Below are 24,916 nucleotides of genomic sequence, written 5' to 3' on the forward strand. Positions count from 1 at the left end.
GTAATGTCTCTCTTGGGATTTTATTTTATTCTAATTTATTCTGAGATAGGATCCCACTCTATCGCCAAAGTTCAGCATGCAGTGGTAGGATCACAGCTCACTGCAGCCTCAACCTCCCTGAACTCAGGTGATCCTCCAACCTCAGCCTCCAGAGGAGCTGGGACTACAGGCATGCACCATCACACGCAGCTAATTTTTTGTATGTTTTTGTAGAGACAGGTTTTTGCCATGTTGCCCAAGCTGGTCTCGAACTCATAGGCTCAGGGGATCCCCCCCCCCAGCCTCCCAAAATGCTGGGATTACAAGCGTGAGCCACCATGCCCTGCTTCTGTTGGGATTTTATATCAAAGTTAACCTGGCTTTATAAAAGGATTAAAGAAGTATCACCTTCCTCTAATTTCTGAGAGTCTATGTCAAATTGTATTTTTTTCTTCCTTCTTTAAATGGTTGATAAAATTTACTGCTATTACGGGCCTAGAGTTTTTTTTTGTTAGAAAATTTTTTATTACAAATGTAATCTCTGTAGTAGATATAGCGTTCCTTAAGATTTTCTATTTCTTCTTGTGTCAGTTTTGGTAAACTGTGTCTTTTAAAGTATTTGTCAATTTCATCAAGTTGCTGAATTTGTCGATGAAGTTGTCCATACCCACTTTACTTTTAATATATGTAGGGTCTATACTGATGCCCTTTTTTCATTTGTGATGCTGATAATGTATGTTTTCACTGTTTTTCTTGGTGATACGGTTTGGATTTGCATCCCTGCCCATATCTCATGTTGAATTGGGGGAGGGGTTTGGTGGGAGGTGACTGGATCACAGGGGCCGATTTTCCCCTTGCTGTTCTTGTGACAGTGAGTTCTCATGAGATCTGGTGGTTTAAACATGTGTGGCACTTCCCCCCTCATTGTCATTCTCTCTCCTGCCACCATGTGAAAAAGGTGCTTGCTTCCCCTTCACCTTCTGCCATGATTGTAAGTTTACTGAGGCCTCCCAGTCATGCTTCCTGTTAAGCGTGTGGGCCTGTGAGTCAATTAAACCTCTTTTCTTCATAAATTACCCAGTCTCAGGTGGTTCTTTACAATAGTGTGAGAACAAACTAATACACTTGGTAAGTCTTGCTCGGGGTTTATCAATTTATTTACCTTTTCAAAAGGCCAACTTTTCACTTTTAACATTTCTCCATTGTTTGTTTCCTATTTCATGAATTTCTTATTTTCTACTTATTTGGGGTTGAATTTGCTCCTCTTTTCTAACGCCTAAGGTGAAAAATAAATTTTATTGGCTCTACATATAGGATAAGGAGAAAACTATTATCTTAACAATCTGATTAAATAAGTGGAACTGTATGTACTGGCCTAAGGATTTTAACACATACCAAGTGATATTACAGACCTCTTTCCCAAACTCTGGATTTAAATATCCAACAGTCACCTCAACATCTTAAGTTAGCTGTGTCATAGATATCTCAAACTCAACATTTCCAAATTTAAACTCCTGAATGCCAGTCAGGAGTCCCCACAAACCAGCTCCCCCAAGAACATTCTCACTTCAGTTGATAGTAACTCCATCCTTCCAGTTTTTCAGGCCAAAAACTTGAGTCATTTCTTTCAAACACTAGATCTAATCTATCATAAAATTCTGTTGGTTCTATCTTTAAAATATATTGAGAATCTGCTCTATTTTACTTCTCACCGTTCTATCATTATTTTGGTCTACAGGAACTCCTTGTTGCCCAGGCTGGAGTGCTGTGGCATAGTCTCAGCTCACTGCAACCTCCATCTCCCGGGTTCCAGCGATTCTCCTGCCTCGACCTCCCAATTAGCTGGGATTACAGGCACCTGTCACCATGCCCAGCTAATTTTTTGTATTTTTAGTAGAGATGGGGTTTGACCACGGTGGCCAAGCTGGTCTTGAATTCCTGACCTCAGGTGATCCGCCCACCTCAGCCTCCCAAAGTGCTAGGATTATAGGCTGAACCACTGTACCCGGTCCAATACTTACTCAATTCTAATGTGCTATATAATTTGCTTCTTTAATGTTTATTGTCTTTCTCTACTAAGATGTAAGCATCTCCTGGGCAGGGATCTTGTTTGGTTTGCTGATATAGCTCCTCTGCCTAGAATGCCTGACCTATTATCGGGAATCGATACACGTCTGTTAAATGAATGACACCAGTACTCTGGAAACTCTGCAGAAGTGTAATGAATACAAAATGTGTTATTGTAGCTGAAAACTTATTCTCATTCCTTCTCTATTACAGAAGTCTTCTCTGAAAGTGGTATAATTGACTTAGGCATCCTTTTCTCAAGCCTTTTCTAGAAAAAAATATATTTTTTATAAGATTTATTATAAGTTCATCACCAATTCAGAACCCATGTTCTGAAGACTAGAGGAAGCAAAGAACATTTTTTTGTTATATAGTTGATAGTCAGTTGTCAATGTCCTGACAACAGGCACAACGATGATGATCATAACAACTGTGAAAAAAAAAAATCTAAAAAACACTTTTCGTGTTTTGAGACTTAAATGAGAAAGTCATTTAATAACATGAAATTTTTTAAAACATATAAACAGAACAAAAACAAGTTACTATAGGAAATGAAGAGCAGTAAGGCCCTTCTCAATGAGTGGAATGATTTCCTACAATGAAAGTGAAGATCTACATGCCTCACTGACAAATATCATTAGTATACACGTGAACTATCACCAGAGGATTTCTTCCCCCCAAACGGACTGTTGGATATAAAACATTTTAAAAGGTAAATCTGTCCACACATTAAAACAAAATAATAGTATTACAGACCAGTTATTCTCGATGTCAGGAATGTTTTCTGTTTTCTGTTCTTTAAGAGTAGACAGAAGAGAATCTTAGTGTGAGGGCATTGTTTTAAAAAGTGTCTGGGGTGATTCTGATGCCAACACACACACACACACACACACACACACACACACACACAACCATTTCTTTCTAACTTCTACTAGGGTTCACCAACTCTTGCTAGATTAAGCTTTTATGAAATGGAATGGAAGCTGATGGCATACAAACTCCTAAGTTGTTACTATTTTAAAAAGAAGAAAAAGAGAAACCAGCTACCAAAATTTTAAAAATGGATCAAATGAACTTGAGATACCTCCCTGTCCTGTTTTTTTCCCATTAGTTTAACTTTAAGAACAAACTGTCTTGTTTTCTTTGGCCTAGTTGCAGCTCACACAGCTGAAATTATTTACTCTGAAATATTTTGTTTTGGCTTCAAAAAATAAGGAAAAAATGATTGTTCCCAGTTACAGCCATTTTACCCAGAATATGGAGAAAGCACAAGGAAATCTATGCGTAACTCTCAAATGTATGGCCCAACAAAATGAACATTAACGGACTCTTCACAACTAAGTACACTTATAAGTCATAAAAGATTAAATCAAATATATTCTGCCACTTGGCAAAACTACAATTATTTCGCCTATTTCCACAGTATCATGAAATGACTGAAGACAAACATATTCTGCCACTTGGCAAAACTACAATTATTTCTCCTATTTGCACAGTATCATGAATTGACTGAAGACTCAAGGAAAGATAATGAACTGTCCCCCTTCATGAAGGGTTCTACAGTATGTTCTGCAGATTCTCTACCTAGTGAAGGGCTGTAATCAATATCGAGAGACTTAGGACTTAATTTTATAGTACGAAACTGTGGAAGAGTATCTCTTTGTTATGGTGCTGAAGACACGGAACCTCTATTGCTTGAAAGTACAATAAACCTGGAGCCTGAAAGTGATTTGACATTAAATCTGACACCTGTGTCAATGCTCAAGCATGCCGGGCACAGCTTGATACTGCTATTACAAAGCCAAAGCAAGGCAGCAGCTAACACGGAAAGAGACCTAAGGGTCAGAACTACATATAATCAGCACGAATTCTGTGAGTGGAAGGCAAATGCACTGCAGTTCAGATATTGCTAGATGAACAAGGATAGCTGGCAAAATGAAAAAATGACAAAAAGAATCTCACATATTAGTGGAAAGAGAGCGTATAAAACCACAAAAATCATTGCAGGCATATTCGCACACCATGGATAAGCAAAGATGTCCTTAAGGATATAAAATCTTTAGAAACAGTGGTTTCTATCCCAATGTTATGTAACAAAAAACTGAAAAGTAATCATTGGCTAACTGATTTCTCAATCTTAGCAACAAGGAATGAATGAAATTAGTAGCCTATAGACAAACTATACTGCTACAACATTCACATAACTAAATATTAAGGCACCAAGGATTCTAACTCCCACCAATCTCTCTTCATTTTCTTCCTAAGCAACAGGGAATTTTTCTTTCCTCTCTTGGGGGATCTAAACTATCAACAGAAAAGTTTATATTGAACCATTATGTAATCCTTAAGTAAAATAATCATGGGACTATGGACAGAATAAAAATTTCTATTTGCTTTCCAAAACACAAAACTAAGTTAAAACTTTATACCTGATAATCCTTTTCTGAATGGACCAAGGGTTTTTGGTGACTTGAATCTTTTCACATGAAAACATGCCTATTCAATTTTTATTTCACCGGCTCTGTGATATTTTAAAGATTATTGATGTCATCATATTTTATTCATTTTCCTTTGCACACTCAAGAGCAAAATCATTAAATATAAGTTAGGAAGACATTTAAAAATGCATTTTCTGAAATGTATTACCACCTTTCTTTACCTCTTTTGTCTCTTCTGGGTCCGAATGATCCACAGTTATATAAAGATCATTTTGCAAATATTTCAGAGCACTAAGGGGATCCATTTGGGCCTTTTCTTCAAACCTGGAAAATGTAAACAAGAGTAATTATCTGGAGTTATGACAAAATATCAGAAATGTCTTTCAGACCTGGAATAAAATACACTGTTACACTGCGTATGAGTTGTTGTTCTGGATATCTAGAAAATGTCAGTTTAGGAATCCAGAAGTAACAATACTGCCATGTAGACAGTGTAGGCGTGGAGTTCTTGGAAATGTAATGGTAATGCCAGGTGGTCACAGGCAGCTGTGGTGCTAGAGACTGGGTAGGAGCATTTCCTACTCTTCTCTTAAAACTACAAGGTAGGACTAAACCAACTACCAAACAAAGTGAATATGCTACGTATTTTATAAAACAACTTCAAAAAATCCCAATGTGTTTCATCCAAAATGAGAAGGCATAAAAATAAAAACACTTGCTTAGATTTGTATATTTTCTAATGGAGATGCTTAACAGATACCTTGGAAACTGAAATAAACAGGGTATTTTTAAATGAGTATCATTAACACTGATTACTTTTAATGAGATTATGTCCATGTCTCAGTCAGTAAAAACAACTGCAGCAACCACTTCTCAAGCATCTGTAATATGCTAGACATTGTATCGAGTATTTTACATGTACCACTTCATCTATCCTCACAATAATGCTATGATGATGATCTATTTTATCACTGTTTATCACAAAAAACATGAAAACAGGGTGCTGTGGCTCATGCCTGTAATCCCAACACTTTGCGAGGTCAAGGTGGGTGGACGGCTTGAGCCCAGGAGTTTGAAACCAGCTTGGCCATCATGGCAAAACCCCATCTCTACAAAAATCAGCCAGGTGTGATGGCATGTGCCTACAGTCCCAGCTACTCAAGAGTCTAAGGTGGGAGGATTGCTTGAGCCTGGGGGTGCAGTTAGCCATGATCTTACCACTGCACTCCAGCCTGGATGACAGAGTGAGATCCTGTCTCCAAAAAAAAAAAAAAAAAAAAAAAAACCCAAAATGAAAACTGAGGTGCAGAGAATGAATCTGGATGAGCTCTCCTAAACAACAAAAAACTGTATGTATCTATACATCTATTTGAAAAAGATAACATCTCTTTTATACCATAATTACATATAGATTTATTTCCAATAAGTTGGTATGCTTTCCAAAATATACAGACAAGGAAAAGAGGAATTTCCTTTGAGTAGGAATGGCTATGAAGAGCCTTTCACAATGGTGTTCAGGTTGATGGCATCCTCGGTGATAGGGTACCTGTACTTCAGGCAGGGGCAAAGACTAGCAAAATATTACAGCTCTTTTGTACCAGGCAGTACCCTAAGAGTGACAGCCAGGCTTACAGCCTTCAGATGAGACTCCTTTAGGTAAAGACCATGTTACTCTACCATCTTGTCCACAACAGATTAGATTAGACCAAGGTTTTGGCACCTATGCTTTGATTAGTAGTTTATAAAGTGGTTTGGCAGAATTCTTCCTAATAGGGACGCTCTCCCCAGGAAATGCTTTCTAAGAAGATTCTTTCTCTTGGATAATCTGAATGTGAGACATATAAGGACATGTAAAGAGCACAGAGAAATAGAGAAGGCAGTAAACAGAAGCCGTGAGATGGCAGATTCTGTCCGTTCGTCCATCTACCTATCTATCTATCTATGCCTCTATCTATCTGTCTGTCTGTCTATCTATGCCTCTATCTATTTATCTATCTATGCTTCTATCTATCTAGGCCACGAGGTTGGGAGAAAGTCAGCAGTAGTCAGTAGAACAGGATAAGCAGATGGAGAAAGAAGCAGACAGAGGTACAAGGAAAAGCTACAGTAGCACCCAGCTACTAGAATTGTTCCAGTATCCTAAACAATTCTCCATCCGGTTTCACTGTTCAAATGCTGAGAAGGTGCCTTAATTCCCTGAATAATCTAATAATAAATTCTTTTTCAGCTGAGGTATCCAAAGCATGGCATTATCCTTTACAACCTGAAATAACCTAACCAACACACACATACAATCCCATATCCAGTAAAGAGATCAGCTTCCTGAAAGTTATGTTTTCCACCTTCATTTTCTGAGCTATTTTTGGCCAGCAAGAACTTATCACGGACTTGTGTCTGTAGCCTAGAATCGTATTTTAATCAACAGTTCTGCCCTGTTCCTAAGTGAACAGAAATTAATCCGATCACAATTTTTTTTTTGCCCATTTCTACCCACAAATCATCATCAAGTTTGGAAACCTGAATGTCATATGAAAAAATAATAGTGGTATTTTATTTATTACATCACATGACATTAGTAAGAACAAGGAGATACTTCCTTGGCACACAATATACTTCTTTCTCTCCTTCTAAATTTATATTCTAACTAAACAGAATAATTATTTTCCATTAAGAACAACAACAAAAATAAGCCAGTCTAGCAGTTAGTACAAGCTCCCATATTAAAAAAAGAAATCTGCATAACATTTGAAAAAGGCAATTTTTGTGTTCTACCCAATTCATAGACACAAACTTCTATCTATTCTGTCTATAATGTAGCGCTGTCCCTCAAATTCTTGAATTTACCTAACAGCTTGGTAGAGAAAAAGGTCTAAAATAAGCCTTTTATTGTCAGTTTGAATTGGCAGTTGACAAGATTCTCAAGATGCCCTAAGAGTCATCCTTGACTGCTCTCTTTCTCTCATAGCCATATCAAATCCATCAGAAAATTCTATTGGCACAATCTCCAAAGCTTATCCAGAATGTTAAGGTGCCTTCTTGATCTCTTGTGGAATGTCTCTTCCTCTGCCTGTCCTTCAAATGGTGGTGGTCCTCAGATAATACCCAGCAACCCTTCACTCTTCTTGCTCACTCTCAGCAAGCTCCTTCTCCCCGTGACTCACAACTGTAATGTCAGGCCAAGTCTTTTCACCAAATGTTCAGATGGTCTCCGCTTGCATGTCTTACAGACTTCTCAAACCTAAAGTGCCCCAAACTGAACCAATCTTTTCCAACACATAAACCTGCTATTTCTGAAGAATTCCCCACCTGAGGGAAAGTAGCCATGAGTTTTACCCAGTTCTTCTGGAAGAAAATACAGAATGATTTTTATAAAATATAAGCCTGAATGTGTTACTCCTCTACTTAAAATCTTTCAATTTCCCCTAAGAGTAAAAGCTAAAGTCCCCTTACAAGCTGTCCCTTTCCTAGTCCCTTCAACCTCATTTCCTATCACAATCACCTCACTCATTCCACTTCCACCACACTTCTTCTCAATTCACTCCTCAAATTATTCAGGCATTTTTTTTTAACCTCAGAGCCTTGACTATTACCTGTCTAGAACACTCCCCACTCCACCTGAGAGCTACATGATTCAGTCCCTCTTGTCCCTTAAGTTTCTATTCAAATGCCATCTTCACTGTGCAGTCTATCCTGATATTCTTATTTAAAACTACATTCCCACCTCCCTCACCTGTATAAATAATAACTCAATCTGTTTCTTTTCATAGTATTTACCATCTAACATGTAATATAAATTCCTTATTATGTTTACTGTTAGTCTGCCTTCTTAAGAATGGAAACTTGAGGGCAGAGTTTTGTTCATTTTCTTCATTGATACATATGTATATATGACAGTTAAGCGGTGAGCTCTGGAATCAGAATGCTCAGGCTCAAGTCCTGGCTCTGCCACATAATAATATACAGGGTCTAGCATAAAGTAATTGCCAGGCTGGTCTTGAACTCCTGGCCTTAGGCAATCCTCTTACCTCTGCCTCCCAAAGTGCTGGGACTATAAGCATGAGCCACTGCACCTGACCCTAAAGCAAATTTTTATTACCATGTAACACTACAGTAACCAAAAGGACAGAAACCCTTTTCTGCATTTTTTAGTAATTTATTACCTTCTAGGCTAAAAACCAAACATGACTCAGGGTGGGGGAGGGTGTGTGTGTGTGAATGTATATGTATATATGAAAATGCTTGATTAAATGATTTTGCAATTAAATAATAAAGGTGATATAAAGCCACAAGCCTATTTTGAAATTGTATTGTGAAACATCAAATTAGGAAGATATAGTATAGTCAACTATATCATCACTGTTAAGAGTTATCAAAAGCTCAGGCACGTGCCATTAAGCCAGAACTGATCTAATTTGTAGTTAGCTTTGAGTTACTTCGATGCAGGCATGTCACCTTCACAGAAATTATTTTCCATTTTTTAACAGTTGCAAAATTTCACTTGTTCTGTTTTTATAAATTTTTAGCATCAATATCTATATTTTGTATCTTCCTTTGAAAAAGGAAAGCAAAAATAAGTAGAACAGGGCATTTACAAAATTCATGATCTTCGTAGTATTTACAGTGTCATTATTAAATGTGCCAAGAGAAAGTTCTATCTCCAAAGCTAGGTAATACCAACAATAGCTGATAATGTTAATTAAATGTTTTCAGTGAATTATTTTCATACCTGTGTTTTCTTATGAGGTACTTGCAATGCCTCAGTAAATAATCTTTTGAAGGTCTACACAACTTCAGTGACCAGAAGTCATCTAATCTCATCTTTGGAGAGCAAGATTTTCCTGGATTCCCACCAAATAAATAATGAACCTATAATAAGCAAAATAAGCCAGATTTTAAAAAATGCATGCATACCCAAGATATTTTAGTAGCAGTGCATAATAGGTTAACTTCCTGAGGCTATTTAAATAAAAAATTAAAAATTATATTGCGTTTTTACCAAAAGCTTATCTTGATTTTTCTCGTTTCTATTTTACTTTAAAGCACCATGGCTACTTAAAAAAACTGCATGTATGCTAAAATGAGTTATGTTACCACAATTACAATGACAGTGGAAGGCATGAAACAAAAACAATGATAGGAAGAAGCTAATCCATGATATTATTTGCTGAGGACAACGAATAATGGGGATAAAATTAGTCAAAATATTGATCATATAACAAATATCTTAAAAATTCTGACATAAATGCTGAATCACTAAAAGTTAATAGTTAAGTCAACAGGTCAACTAGAAACTTTAAAAAATTTTAATATCTTAATTTTGCTTTAACTGAAATGCCAAATATTAAATGGCACATATAATTTGTGAAATAACATTAAAAACATTATTCCATAATTCAATACCAAAAATGAAATGCAAAAGGAATTTATGATGATTTCACTATTACATTAATCAGAGTTATCTGTTCCTCAGATAACTCTGGAAGATAAAACAGTGAAGAAACGGAATCACTTTCATAAGTGGTAGAAGTGAGAGTATAACTGCCTAAATTTATTGCACTTGAATGTTTTTCTGTACTTAAGCAAAAGCATTTAGATATTTAAATATTTTAATTATAATTAGTGTATAAATTTATTAAATTTAAATTAAAATATTTCCTAATATGTTAAAAACATTTATATTCATTGGTGTTATATAATAGAGTAATTATCCCTATCCTATAGATGGAAATTCATTTACTCCTTAAATTGAGAGGTTATAAAAGAAAGGGCTTTTACTCACTCCCATGGTAGCTTTTACCTAAAGGTCTCAAAGTATATCATGTAGAATTTAAATAATCATCCGTGGCTTAACAGAAACAATTGGTCTCTGTCAGTAATTTACTATATAATCTAAGTCGGATCACTAAAGTATATGGTTAAGTTTAAGGGAGAAATAAAGAAATAACTCTCAACACTATGACACTAAAAATTCACAACACAGGACCATTTCACAAGGCTGATTTAAAAGATATATCACTAGTATATCAGGAAAATTAAGATAAAAAGACTTCTTACACAATGGGAAAACCTAAAACCAAAACCATGTTATATCATGGAACAAGGTACCTAAATGCTGATAGCTGTACATCTTTTACTTGGATATTCACATTGTAGAAACAATAGGCTATGTCACGTCTCTAGAGCTATACAGTTAAGAAGCTGCCACTGACTATTTCCAAAAAAGGAAAAGTACCAAGAATTATAGACTATGTAAAAATGCTTATTCTCTTAAGGAATTTTAGGGAGACGTGATATTGAGTGTTTAACATTCTATTGAATGTCTACTACGTATTTTAACTTTTTACTCAAATCCAATTTAAAACAATCAGAAGGATATATTTGGGGATTAATTCAGACAGTAGGCCATGGAAAGTTTACAGGTCAATGTAGTTAGGATACCTTGTGTAGCTCATCGTATACAAGCTGATGGGCAAACCTTGGACATGGTTCTTCTTCCTGAAGACTTTTAGTTGGATTATCCTTTGCAGCTTGATCGTTCTTATAGACACAAGACCTGCAAGACATTGCTTTTAAGGCATTCTACCTTAGAGAATTAGCAGCAAAGATAATACAACTGTAGCAAGTAAATTAATTGCATGTCTAATTACTAACAAAACATTTTAGAAATATGTTCGCATCAAATATTAAAGTTCTAGTTACTTGGGCTGGGCGCAGTGGCTCACGTCTGTAATCCCAGCACTTTGGGAGGCTGAGGTGGGTATATCACGAGGTCAGGGCTTCGAGACCAGCCTGACCAACATGGTGAAACCCCATGTCCACTAAAAATACAAAAATTAGCTGGGCATGGTGGCGGGCGCCTGTAATTCCAGCTACTCAGGAGACTGAGGCAGGAGAATTGCTTGAACCCGGGAGGCAGAGGTTGCAGTGAGCTGAGATTGCACCACTGCACTCCAGTCTGGGCGACAAAGCGAGATTCCATCTCAAAAAAAAAAAAAAAAAAAAGGTTCTAGTTACTCATAAAACACTCTGAATTTGTTAGAACTGAGTTCTGAAGTTCTTTTCATGTCCATTAAATAGCTCATGTATCCTACTTTTTGTTATGAAATACAAACAGCATACATGAAAGCTCAAACTAAAGAAAGAGACACTATCTTGTCTATGTATGTACAATAAAAAGATGTACAGTATACATTGCTGTCATTTGACTGTAAATAAATGTCCTATTTAGAAAATAATAAATTCCTTAGCTGCAGAGCACTACTCTCCATTATGAAAGGAGAAGTTCTTTGAAGTGCTTCTGTTCTGTACAATATTCACTTATGGAGCAGTCACAGAATGTCAGAGGTGGATCCATGTTTTCCCAAAGCAAAACGTGCAGCACCAGTTCTGTGGGATGCTCTATGACACAAAAGTCATGGTTTGGAAATGCTAAGTAATACTGTCCCCTCCCTGCTATAGTCAAGCCTCTTAGTTTTATGAAAACTAAGATCTGGGAACATTAAAAAAAAGCATTGTTCTCAAGTTCACACAGAACTAGACTAGAAGAGAACAGAACCTAGACTAAAATACAGTTTTCTTGAGTCCCAGACCAGGAACCATCTACTACTTGAAAAACACAGAGGTAAAATCCATTCACTGAACATCACTGTATACACAGGTACTGATATTAATTTTTTTCAATACTGACTTTTAAATGTACAATGTCACAAATTAACATAAGACTCTTTCTCTCTTCTTGTGAATAAACCAACAACCTCAAATAACTGCTACATTGGGATTGCAGCAGAGACAAGAGTTCCTTACCAACTATTCCTCACAATGTCATAAATCCAGAATGAATTTCTAACATTTTCTTCCCTCTTTTCCTTATCTTTGCTGAGTCCAGATAAGACATGTATTTCATTCAGTTCTGGATCAATAGTTGCTCTCTGTGTAAATCCTGTCATTGGAACTATAAAGAAAAAAAAAGATGAAAATATTCACTTTAGATAGTTTAGTATTTACTTTCTTAATTCTTTCTTTCTTTATTTTTTTTGAGACGGAGTTTCGCTCTTGTTGCCCAAGCTGGAGGGCAGTGGCGCCATCTCGGCTCACTGCAACCTCCGTCTCCCAGGTTCTCCTGCCTCAGCCTCCCGAGTAGCTGGAACTACAGGCATGCACCACCATGGCTGGCTAATTGGGGATTTTTAGTAGCAACGGGTATCTCCATGTTGGTCAGGCTGGTCTCGAACTCCCGACCTCTGGTGATCTGCCTGCCACGGCCTCCCAAAGTGCTGGGATTATAGGCGTGAGCCACTGTGCTTGGCCTTTTTTTTTTTTTTTTTTAAAGAGACAGAGTTTCACTCTTGCCCAAGCTGAAGTACACTGGCACAAACATGACTCATTGCAGGCAGGCTAGAACTCGTGGGCTCAAAGGATCCTCCTGCCTCAGCCTCCCAAGTAGCTGGGATTACAGGCATGCACCACCACACCCAGCTAATTTTTGGATTTTTTATAGAGATGGGGTCTTGCTATGTTGCCCAGGCTGGTTTCAAACTCCTGGCCTTAAGCAATATTCCTGCCTCATCCTCCCAAAGTGCTGGTGTTACAGGCATAAGCCACCACACCCAGCCCCTACTAGTTTCTCTTGAAAATGTCAATACACCTTTATTCTGCTCTATGTGTCCACATACTTAACTTCTAACACACTACATAACTTTTTAATTAAACAATAAACAATTATATATTGCCTTCTCCTTACTCTATGAGCTCTACAAGCAAAGAGGCTGTTTTGTTCACTATTTTGTTCCCAGTGTCTAGAATAGTGCCTGGAATATAACAATTACTAAACGATTTGTGGAAAGACTAAAGGAATGTCAATTGCCAGCTACAGGGAAAAAAGAAGCAGAAAGAGGTATGCAATATAATCATTTTTACATAAGGAAGGAAAGGATATGCTTTAATTAACTGATTTATTATCTGGGACAGTTCTAATTTGATAGTAGAGATTAAATATTCAAATCTTGACCTGGGGAAAAAAAGTTGACAAAAGGTAAAGCACAGGGTTGCTTAATAAGGTCAGAGTCATTTAAAATATCTGTTCATAACATATAATAACTTCCAAAAAATAAAATTTTATATTCTGGGCCAGGTACAGTGGCTCATGCATGCAATATCAGTGCTTTGGGAGGCCAAAGTGGGAGGATCACATGAGGCCATGAGCTCAAGACCAGACTGGTTAACACAGTGAGACCCTGTCTCTATAAAAATTAAAAACCAGCCAAGTGTGGTGGTGTGCACATGTAGTCCTAGCTATCAGGGAGGCTGAAGTGGGAGGATCCCTTGAGCCCAGAGTTGGAAATTGCAGTGAGCTATTATCATGCCATTGTACTCCAGCCTGAGTGACAGAGTAAGACTCTGCCTCTAAAGCAAATAAATAAATAAATAAATAAATAAATATTCTGGGGTATAATATGCCATTTTGTTTTCCTGAGTGGCTTAAACTCCCCAAAGTTAATAATGCTGTATTTTTCTAAGAAACCTATTAAATAAATGATCATTCTGCATTATCCAATAATATGCAGTAAAACACTGATATGGCAAATGCCAAATTTTCTTAATTTTATTTGAAAATATTATTTGAAATACAATTTCATATATATAAAGTACATATTATGAACTCAGCTACTTCAAAACATAATTGTCATGATCTAAAACAATGTCATTTTTTTAACATTTCTTTTACCCATGAACAATTATCATATGCTCAAAAAGCTAAATAAATATCAGACTGAAGTAAAATATTTATGTCAACCTAGAATACTATGTATGGAGGGAGATGCCAGCCATATTGATCTTGGTCTTCTTTATTTACTTTAGTGGGACCAAATCATCCAGTATTTATTTTTTCCCAGTCTACCTTAAATTCATGTGTCATTTTACATTCTTATTTGATAAATTTGGGACATTTTAAAGACTATCCAAATGCATTCCACAGTAACTATATTATAAAATTATACACACACACAACATATAATTTGTATACATACATACACGATATTTATATGTATACACAAACATATATCAGCCTGATCTTAATAATAGCCTACACCCTCATGCCACAGTCTTTTGTGTATGTAAAGTCTGGTACAGTCGAACGTCCATATCCCTGGGTTCTGTGTTCAAGGATTCAAACCACTACAAATTTAAAATATATATAAAAAAAAAATCCAAACAAAAAACAAAACCTATAAATGGCTGCATCTGTATTGAAGATGTACACATTTTTTTCTTGTCATTATTCCTTATGACAACTATTTACATAGCATTTACATTGTATCAGGTATTATAAGTAACCTAGAAATGACTTAAAGTATAGAAGGGGATGTGCATAGGTTACACCATATCACGGACTTGAGCATCTGAGGATTTTGGTATCCAAGGGAGGTCCTGGAACCAGTCCCTCAAAGATGCCACAGGACAACTGCCTTTTCTTAGTAAGGCATGGTAAACTTTCAGAGGCGATGTGCTCAGGTTCTGACCTCTGTTCCTCAGATAACTTTGGAAGATAAAACAGTGAAGAACTGGAATTACTTTCATAAGTGGTAGAAGTGAAGGGTATAACTGCCTAAATTTATTGCACTTAAATTTCTTTAGATAACTTTGGAAGATAAAACAGTGTAGAACTGGAATTACTTTCATAAGTGGTAGAAGTGAAGGATATAACTGCCTAAATTTATTGTATTTAAATTTCTTTATTCTATTTTGTCTTAATAGTGAGCCTTTGAATTAAAAATTTTATAACATGGCTTGGCAAACTATGGCTTGATCTGGCCTGCTCAGGGTAAAATCAGGCAATATCCATTCATTTATATGTTGTCTACAGCTGTTTTCACCTACAATAATCACCAGAGCCTGTAACTCAACAGAGATAAAAGATGGAAAACTTTCAAATAAGTCATCGAATACAAAGAGGAGAAGCAGATTGTGAGGAAGACTTCTGTGGAGAGCTTCTAATAAGGACATAGGGGCCTGAATAAGAATGACAGCAGAGCTTAAAGTAACTCCTAATCTTTACTTTGTTAATCATACAGGTTCCCAACTTGTGTGCCTATTCTCAGCTTATGTATTCTGTAAGAAAGCTTGGTTGACAGTACGTGCTGTGCACTTGTACAAGACCTTGATCAGCGTCTCATTTATGAGAGAAGCCTACTGGAAAAAGAGACCTATACATTGTAAAAGAAACCACTGTTAACTATCTTTCTTAATTGATAAAATCCTTTATTCATAAATGTTAAAGTTTAGACATGAATTATAGACATACAAGGAAAAAATCAACAGTGCAAAAGAGAGGGACCTAGATGAACAAATAGAACAACTGGGAAAAGACATATCACAGAAAAGAAAATAACTTGGGCGGGGGGAAACCCCATCAGTATCCTTGAAGAGATTAAAGAGAATATCCCATGCGCAAAACAAGAATAAGCTGTCATAAAAAGGAGCAGGGACTATGAAAAGATACTAAAAAGTAAAACTATGACCAAAAAATTCAAACGACAGAATGAAAATACAGACATAGTTAGAAATAAAGTCAGTGGTCTCTAGATAAAACTGATAAATCACCAGAATAAAGAGCAAAAAGATAGAAATGATGAGGGAAAAGTTAAAGGACATAGAAGATATATCCATCGAAGTCAAATTATCTGAAAAAAAGACCAGAAGGAAAGAAGAATAATGTAGAAGAAAAACAAAAAAAGTTTCCCTGAACTGGGTGTCCTGTTTGAAAGAGCCCATGCAAGCTAGGCATGTTTAATTTAAAAAGATGGTGCACACATATATCTATATCTATGTTTAATTTTTTAAAAAGATGATATATAGATGTACATCTCTACCTTAATATGAAATGTTAAAACTCCAGGAAAAGAAAAATTCTAAAAGCTTCCAAAGAAGGAAACAGTAGATTACTATATACAGAGGAATAAAAATCAAACTAACATTAGACGTTGTCAGGGGCTCAGAACACAAAACACTCTGGCATGCTAAGTACTTTGAACTAAAAGGACACTGGAAGGCCTCAGAACAGCTTCAGAATCAAGTTCTCTCTCACTTCTTTTGCCCTCCTGCCTCTCTTCCCTCATTCTCCCTAGAAGTGAGTCATCAAATCAGAATTCCTCTTCCCCAAGATGGGTCATAAAAACTAGAACCTCTTTTTCCCAAAGTCAGCCTAGACTTTTAAATTCTAAAAACTTGAATTACTGATCCAACTTTCCTCTGCCTTTCTGTCTAGGAGCTGGCCATAAAGAAATTCTGTGACCCACCCTTGTCTGATGGTAGGTCATAAGACCCTTCTCTAGCAGGGTCCTGCCCCATACCCAGGAGGAAGAAATGCTACACAGAGGGGCCAAGAAGAATCTGAACAGACAGGCCTTTTTGGGTTTCCCCACCTCAGTCTATCTGCATTAAATCATAGCTGTTTACCAAATCACATTGCTAACCAGCTGTTCATTCTTCATTAAATCTTAGCATAAAAATGCACAGTTTTCCCTGTATCTTCGGGTCATTTCTTCTGAAGGCTCACATGCCACATGAAACTTTGATTAAATCAATTTGTTATGCTTTCTCGTTAACCTGTCTTTTATTATAGGCGTGTCAACCATGACTCTTATAAGGGTTGAGGAAAAGTATCACAACTCTTTTGGCCCCTACAACTTATCAGTAACAATGAATGCTAGAATACAATGGAATAACAACTTCAAAATTCTGAGAAATATAAAAAGATACGGAACCAACCTTCCATTTCCAGTTAAACTAGCAATCTTAACGAGGGCAAAACAAAGGAATTTAAGTTCATACATATGACTACATATATACAAAAAACAAAACAAAACAAAAAAACTTCTTTAAGGAGATATTCCAACGAAACAAAAAAAGGAATCCAAGAAAGATGGCATGAGATATAAGAGACGGTGGGACTGATACATGACACAGGAAAGGGAAGTTAGAAAATCAAGATCCATTAACTCTTGAGTCTTGTATATGACATTTTAGTGTTAATAATATAGAATAGTTTCTTCTCTATATTCTAATCACAATACCTGAATTTATATAGTGTCCCATTTTCCCTTTCCGCCATGGTTCCATGACCTAGAATATTGGTCCTAGTGCTTTTCTTCAGGCAACAAAAAATTTTGATCACCATTTATCACATACTTCTAGCATTTCCTAGATTCAGTTTTCATTGAGTCCTGCTCCCAAATGGGTTTCTATTGTGGGTCTCTATATGGCAAATGTGCTAAGGTAAATATGCCTGAGAATATTTTATGTCACCCTCACACCTCAAAGTTAAGAAGATTTAAATTTCTTGGTTCAAAGTTGTTTTTCTTGGCTGCTTTTAACTTTATCGTTTTTTCTCATTCTACATTGCTGTTCAACTGTCACATGTCTATCTTCTTGTTCCCTTATAGGTCATCTGCTTTTTCTCTCTGAAATCTTTCAGCATTTTCTCTCTGCTAATCTTAATTCTACTTTAATCTGCTTATGTATGCGCTTTCCCTTATTTGTTCTATTTGGTACACTATGAGCTCTTTTGCCTATCTGAAGTCTTTCATCATTTTTGAATTTTAGGAAATGTATCTCTATTATTTCTACAATTATTTCACCTACTTTTTTTTGGAGACAGAGTTTCACTCTTGTTGCCCAGGCTGGAGTGCAGTGGCACAATCTCAGCTCACTGCAACCTCTGCCCGTGGGTTTAAGCGATTCTCCTACCTCAGCCTCCCAAGTAGCTGGGATTACAGGCATGTGCCACCAAGCCTGGCTAATTTTTGCATTTTTAGTAGAGACAGTGTTTCAATATGTTGGCCAGGCTGATCTTGAACTCCTGACCTCAGGTGATCCACCCATCTTGGCCTCCCAAAGTGCTGGGATTACAGGTGTGAGACCCCGTGCCTGGGCTTAAATTTTTATTTTTCTTTTCTTCTGGAATTCCTTTTAAGATGTTGGTACTTGTACAATTCTCTATCTTTCTTAGTTTTTCTATTCTATTTTCTATTTCCTTATCTTTTTTCCCTGCTTTTTCCTGGGAGAGTGCTCTAATCTTCCAATTGATTAATTCATTCATACCATCTTACTTATATTTATTGTAGTCTTCATTTTAATTATATTTTTCATATCTACTATTTCCATATGGTTCTGTTTTTATAATGTTTGGATCTTATTTCATATTACTAGTGTGTTCCCTTACATCTTTAAGTATATTCATCATGCTTATTTTAAATTCTTGGTTCACCTGTTGTTGTTAGTTTTTTTTTTGAGATGGAGTTTTGCTCTTGTTGCCCAGGCTGGAGTACAATGACACAGTCTCAGCTGACTGCAACCCCCGCCTCCTGGGTTCTGGGTTCAAGCGATTCTCTTGTCTCAGCCTCCCGAGTAGCTGGGGACTACTGGCACATGCCACTGTGCCTGGCTAATTTTGTATTTTTAGTAGAGATGGGGTTTCTCTATGTTGGTCAGGCTGGTCTCAAACTCCCGACCTCAGGTGATCCACCTGCCTCGGCCTCCAAAAGTGCTGGGATTACAGGCATTAGCCACCATGCCTGGCCATTCATCTGTTTTAATAATTCTGCTTTACATCATGTATGTCTCTTTTGTTTTTTAAGACAGTTGTAGTCCTCAACTGTCTAGTTATGTCAGTATGCAAGGTAATGTTTTTCAGGGAATCAGCTCTTCTTTCCGATAAGATATACTCGAGAGGACTCAAAGGCCAGGCCTTAACTGGCATCAGTACTGGTAGAGATTAAGGAAAATAGAAAGGAAAAGTTGTAGGGTTGTGAAGCATAGGCACAAAGAATAAGAATCATTTCCATATATGATCACACCCCTATGCAACAGTTTCGTACCTTTAAACCCTTCAGAGGAAGTAGAAGGCAGTCTCCCTGGACAAAGGGAGAAGAGAAGAAGAAATGAACTATTGAGAACAGATGGTCAGTCCACATGTTTTCATCAACTTTGAACTCCAGCAGGGTTTCTGCACTGCCATGTTTGCCCACTGAATTCTGACACTAGTGGGATAGGCTACCGCTGCTAGTTTCTATAGTGAAAGGGTAAAAATTAACTGAAGGTTAATCTGGGGGAGAGAGAGCCTTCAGTCTCATTTAAGGAGTTTCTGGAATCCACCTGCTCTCAATTTTATTTCTCTGGGGTTGATTCTGGGGAAGGGAATCAGCAGCCTGTGTCAGTTTGCTACTTTGGCAGAAGGACTTTTCATTTTATAGCATTTTATGTTATTTGAGTTTTGCTTTATTGATCACGTGAATTCCATTACTTTTACAATAATTATAATAAAAAAAATGAAAGCTGGTTAAATAAAAATGGCAGTATCAGAAAACAAAAAGACCTAAAGGCCAAAACCAAGAAAGCAGCTTTCATTCTAATACGGCAAAACTATTAATACAGTTTTCTGTATTGATTTTCTTTGCAAGATGAAAACAAGGCTATCTTTTCCATTTTTAACAGTTTCTTTTTTTTTTTTTTTGTTTTGAGGCAGGGTCTCACTCTGTCACTCAGGCTGGAATGCAATAATGTGAATTCAGTTCACTGCAACTTCTGCCTCCCAGGCTCCAGCAATTCTTCTGCCTCAGTCTTCTGAGTAGGTAAGACAACAGGCATACATCACCATGCCAGGCTAACTTTTGTTTTTTTAGTAGAGCTGGGGTTTCACTATGTTGGCCAGGCTGATCTTGAACTCCTAACCTCAGGTGATCTGCCCACCTCGGCCTCCCAAACTGCTGGGATTACAGGCGTGAGCCACCAAGCCCGACCAATTTAACAGTTTCTAATGGGTATAGTTGGGGGAGGAGGGAAGGACAAAAGATCTGCAGCATATATGATTTTAAAAACTTTAAGATTCAACTGCTAAAAAGCTCAACTGAATGCCAGGACCTTAACCAGTCTTTCACCTTAACCAGTTTAGAAACTGACTCACAAAGAAAAATTAATCAAGCAGATCAGTAAATGTTAATCATTAACATATTTTGAAAGAACATTTATCTGAAAGAAAATAAGAATGATACAACAATTATCACTGCCAACTCGTTATTTTTAGAATTGTTTTAGGAAGTTACAATGATAATCCTTCAACTCTATTTCTTCTTTAACATCTTTAAAACTCAAAATAGAACAGCTAAAGGGGAAGTAAAAAAATTTAATCTGTATGTCTGAATCACATCTTTTCTCTTCCTTCCTTGGTTGATCCTCTAAGCAAATGGGAGAGATTGTCAGAGTATTTAACATAAAGAAACTCTGTGGGAGGGGGGATAAAAAGAAGTTAACAAACATTTTCGAAGTCCTTTGAATTCCTGAGGAAGATATGTTATTGCATTAACTTATGAATTAATCTCAACTCTATTTTTGCTTCATTGTCCAGTGCACATATTCATTACTGATTTGCTAAGACAAAGGAAAAGAACAATTTTCAGAGCTGTCACAGAAATAGAGAATCTAATAAAAAACAGCTTTCCATGAATTCACTATTTGTTAGGGTATTTTTAGCTCCAAGTAACAGAAAACATAACTAACAGTAGATTAATTAGCTCATGTAACAAAATTTTGCAAGTAGCTCCAATATTGTTTCAGAGTTCAACCAAATCATGGTGCTAGGTTAACTTTTGGCAATTTTCTTGGCCTTCTCATTTTTGAAACTTGCCAATACCAGCTCTAAGCATCACATCCTTATAGGGAGCAACCAAAGCAGGGAGGGAAAGAATTCTTTCAGCATCTCTCTATTGTCAGAGAAGACATTTTTGTCAGATGTCCTCCAGTAGACTTTATGTCTCACTGGCCAGAACTGTGTCACATGGGAGGAATGTAAACTGAAATAATTTGCCAAAGGATAATAATGACTGGTTTACACTAAAATGATTCACCATTCATCCCCTGGGGTTAGGCAACTTGCCATTAAACAAAATTATGGTTTGGTTAACAGAAGAAAGAGCCAATGACTCTTGGGTAAGCAAACAACAGTGTCTGTCACATCCTTCTCTTTGAAAGTTGGGACATTTTAAATGTTGGATGGGGACCTATTAAGCACTAGCAGCAACTTCAGTTCAGAACTAACTTCTATTAGTAAATTTGCAACTAGCTTTTGACACTCAACAATATTTACTGATTTATCTCAGATGTATTAAGCTACAAAAAATCTGAACTCATTGAATGGACCAACCAATTTATTTACTGGTGGACAACCAAATAAATAAAAATCAAATAAATTGATGGTCAATCTATCTCCAGATTTTTTCTCCTTGCATACAATACTATGATAAATATCTCTGTATAGCTTATTTTTTGTGGATGTATAAAAGTATATGAGTAGGAAAAATTCCTGGGTTTTGTAAAACGCTTAGTCAAAAAAACATATTTTTTGTATTTTAACAGATAATGATAAAGTACTGTTAAAAAAAAAAAAAAAGGGCTGAACCAAATACATTTCAACCAGAATGTAAGATACCTGCTTCCTCATGGCCATACCAACATTCACTGAGTGTGATCATTTAATTTACACTTAAAAGTTATGAATAAAGCTGAGCATCTGTATATGTGTAAATTTACTGGCAATATGAATTATTTTTTCTTTAAAGTACCTATTCATATCATTTGTCATTATTCTACTAGAGGATTATCCACCTTTTATTGGTTTATAAGAGTCTTTTGTTCATTGTAGGAACTAAGCTTTGTCTTAATTGCTAGCTTGTCATTATTTGATATTTTAACAATTTTTTATATTTTTTAATTTTGCAAAAATCAAACATTCTTTTTCTTTACGATTTCTGGGTTTTGTGGCATGTTTAGAAAGGTCTTCTCTTAATACTAGATTATTAAAAACAATTGGAATTATAATTTTATTTCTTAAGTATGAAACCTAAGTTCACCTAGACTTTTCTTTGATATACAAAAGTCAAGTAGGGATCCAGATTTTCCCATTCATTCATATTTTATTTATTTATTTACTTACTTATTCAAAGAGAAAGAGTCTTGCTGTTGCCCAGGCTGGAGTCAGATTTTCCTTTTTTAAAAATACTGCCAATCTTAAGCAATGTCTCCATGTCATATATTGTTTAATCTATTCTCCCTCTCTGACTGGAAATGCCAACTTTACCATATACTAAATTCTCATATGTATTTGGGGACATTTTTATACTAACTGTTCTATTTCATCCCATTAATCTGTACTAAAGTGTAGCTTTATAAATAACTGGTAGTGCCAGTACTACTTCATTAACTTTCATTTTCAAAATTGTTGTTAGTGTTCTCGCATGTTGGTTTTTACATGTGAACTTTAATTCTCATTTACTATCAAGTAACCTAAATTTCATATCTAAAAATATAAAATACTTTTGTAAGCTTGTAACTAGCAAAAACACCCATGGGAGAGTGGAAGGGGGAAATTAGGGAAAGTTATTATTACCAATAATTTTGACAGGGAAAAAAGTAATACTCCACTAAAAGAGTAGATACACCAAATACAAAAGATACTAAACTGACAGCAATGAAGCCTAGTTATGTTGAAAATAAGCGCTACCATTTTCTAGTTCAGTAACTAATCTATGTATAAAAGTATATGAGTAGGAAAAGTTCCTGGGTTTTGTAAAATGCTTAGTCAAAAAAACATATTTTTTGTATTTTAACAGATAATGATAAAGTACTATTTAAAAAAAAAAAAAAAAAGGCTGAACCAAATACATTTCAACCAGAATGTAAGATACCTGCTTATGACAGCTAATGACAGCAAATCATTAGCTTCAAAATCTTCTCTGTGTTGCTGGTTTGGCTTTACTCATTTAATTGGTAAAAGTATAAAAGGATCAGAAACATAAGGAGTTATGACTATACTAATTTTTTAAAATGTCAGTAAGCACAATAAGCACATTCCTAGGGCCGAAATGAAAATCAGTATGATTTTGCTTTTAAGGTTTTCATTAAAATTTATTTATAGATAAATCAAGTTCTGTAGACATAACTCACATAGTCCTCATATCTTAGTTTCACAGCCTGATAACAGCAGAAGGGAATGAAATTTAATTTTCAAAATTTTGGAGATAGATGAGGTCTTATGATCAACTGGTCCAATCCCCTCATTTTCAGATGATAATCAGGTTCAGAGAAGTTATGTAATTTTTCTAGAATTGCAGAGGGCTGAGTGACAGACCCAGACAAAGAGAGACCAAGTCTTCCGATTCTCAATTTGCTATTCTTTCAATTGTACCAATCTGCTATGATGGTTAGAACAGGATGGAACAAAAAATGGCAGATGTGGGAAAACAGAGTGGACAGGATTTAAAGATCAAAACAACTAAATACGTAACTACTAAAGAACAAGGATCAGGTTGTAAGAGCTCAGTATTACCAATACTTGACTTAGCATTTGACAAATGAAGAAGGTTCAATATATGTTTCTTACTTGAATGAATATGAACAGGAGAAAGTACTCTTACTATAGCAGACTGAATTTCTATAGCAAACTACAAAACTCTGGTGGTGTGACAGATCATCTTCCACACATACGTTTCAATTAGTGTTAAATACAGAGCTTACATATGGGTAATCTGCTAAACCCCTTGTGTTCACAGTCTTATTGCCAAAAGTTTCTCAGAAATAAACTCAAATTTTAGATATGCTGAATTTTGATGTAATTATGTATGTGTTAGACACAATGCTAATAAATCCCTTAAAGCAGCTGCCAATCCATTGATTTAAATTATAATTTTCTTCTGAAGAGAGCATAAAATTGTTACACTGTAGTTTAAAAATAGGAATTAAAGTTGCTTCAGATCTTTAGATGTTAAATCTAAGATGGTACATTTAGATAATTATAAAGAGCAACAATTTAAGATTTTAGAGTATCTGACAATACAGAATTACATAAACAGTAGTAATTTTACTATTAGCTATACCACCTCGGTGATCTCAATAGTTCAAACAAATTTATTCTATGAGCTCAAACAATCCCATTTGATACTCACATTGTAAATACAATTTTAATCAAATAAGCCACATTACTGAATCACAGATAAACACAGTAATTATATGTTAAGTCCATCTCAAATTACAGTAATTAACTGTAGTAAAAAAATCTTTAGAACAACAGTTAACAAACAACAGAATGATTAATAAGCTACAGAGCATCTACATAATGGATAAAATTGGTGTTTTCTAAGAATATTTTAAAATGTGGGAATTTAAATAGTATTCCACCTTCTTAAAAGTACTTTTCATGGCTTACAATAATCTAGTAAGAGAGAAAAAAATGTACTTTTTGAAAGTGAGGTAAAAGTAATTCTATGGGAGGGCAATATAATATACCATGGTTCTGATGTGAGGTTTTTTGAACAGTCTAACTTAGTTCAGTAAAAGACTTTTAGGAGATCTAGAGTACTGAAACCACTGAATGCTCTTTAAGA

The 24,916-nt window shown here is 35.8% G+C and overlaps 1 protein-coding gene across 4 annotated transcripts in view; it reads right to left on the reverse strand.

Annotated features, from left to right (window-relative positions):
- MKLN1 (muskelin 1) overlaps positions 1 to 24,916 on the reverse strand; it is a 392,713-nt gene that overhangs the window by 19,062 nt on the left and 348,735 nt on the right. For all 4 annotated transcript variants that reach the window (XM_033194309.1, XM_033194310.1, XM_033194311.1 and 1 more), the window contains 4 exons: positions 12,288 to 12,435; positions 10,923 to 11,037; positions 9,211 to 9,350; positions 4,706 to 4,808 (listed from right to left, as the gene is read on the reverse strand). In XM_033194309.1, the coding sequence (XP_033050200.1) occupies positions 4,706 to 4,808; positions 9,211 to 9,350; positions 10,923 to 11,037; positions 12,288 to 12,435 (506 nt within the window). The remainder of the gene's footprint in view (positions 1 to 4,705; positions 4,809 to 9,210; positions 9,351 to 10,922; positions 11,038 to 12,287; positions 12,436 to 24,916) is intronic.

This window comes from Trachypithecus francoisi, unplaced genomic scaffold (genome assembly GCF_009764315.1).
Source record: "Trachypithecus francoisi isolate TF-2019V2 unplaced genomic scaffold, Tfra_2.0 Lachesis_group4, whole genome shotgun sequence".
Classification (NCBI taxonomy): Eukaryota; Metazoa; Chordata; class Mammalia; order Primates; family Cercopithecidae; genus Trachypithecus; species Trachypithecus francoisi.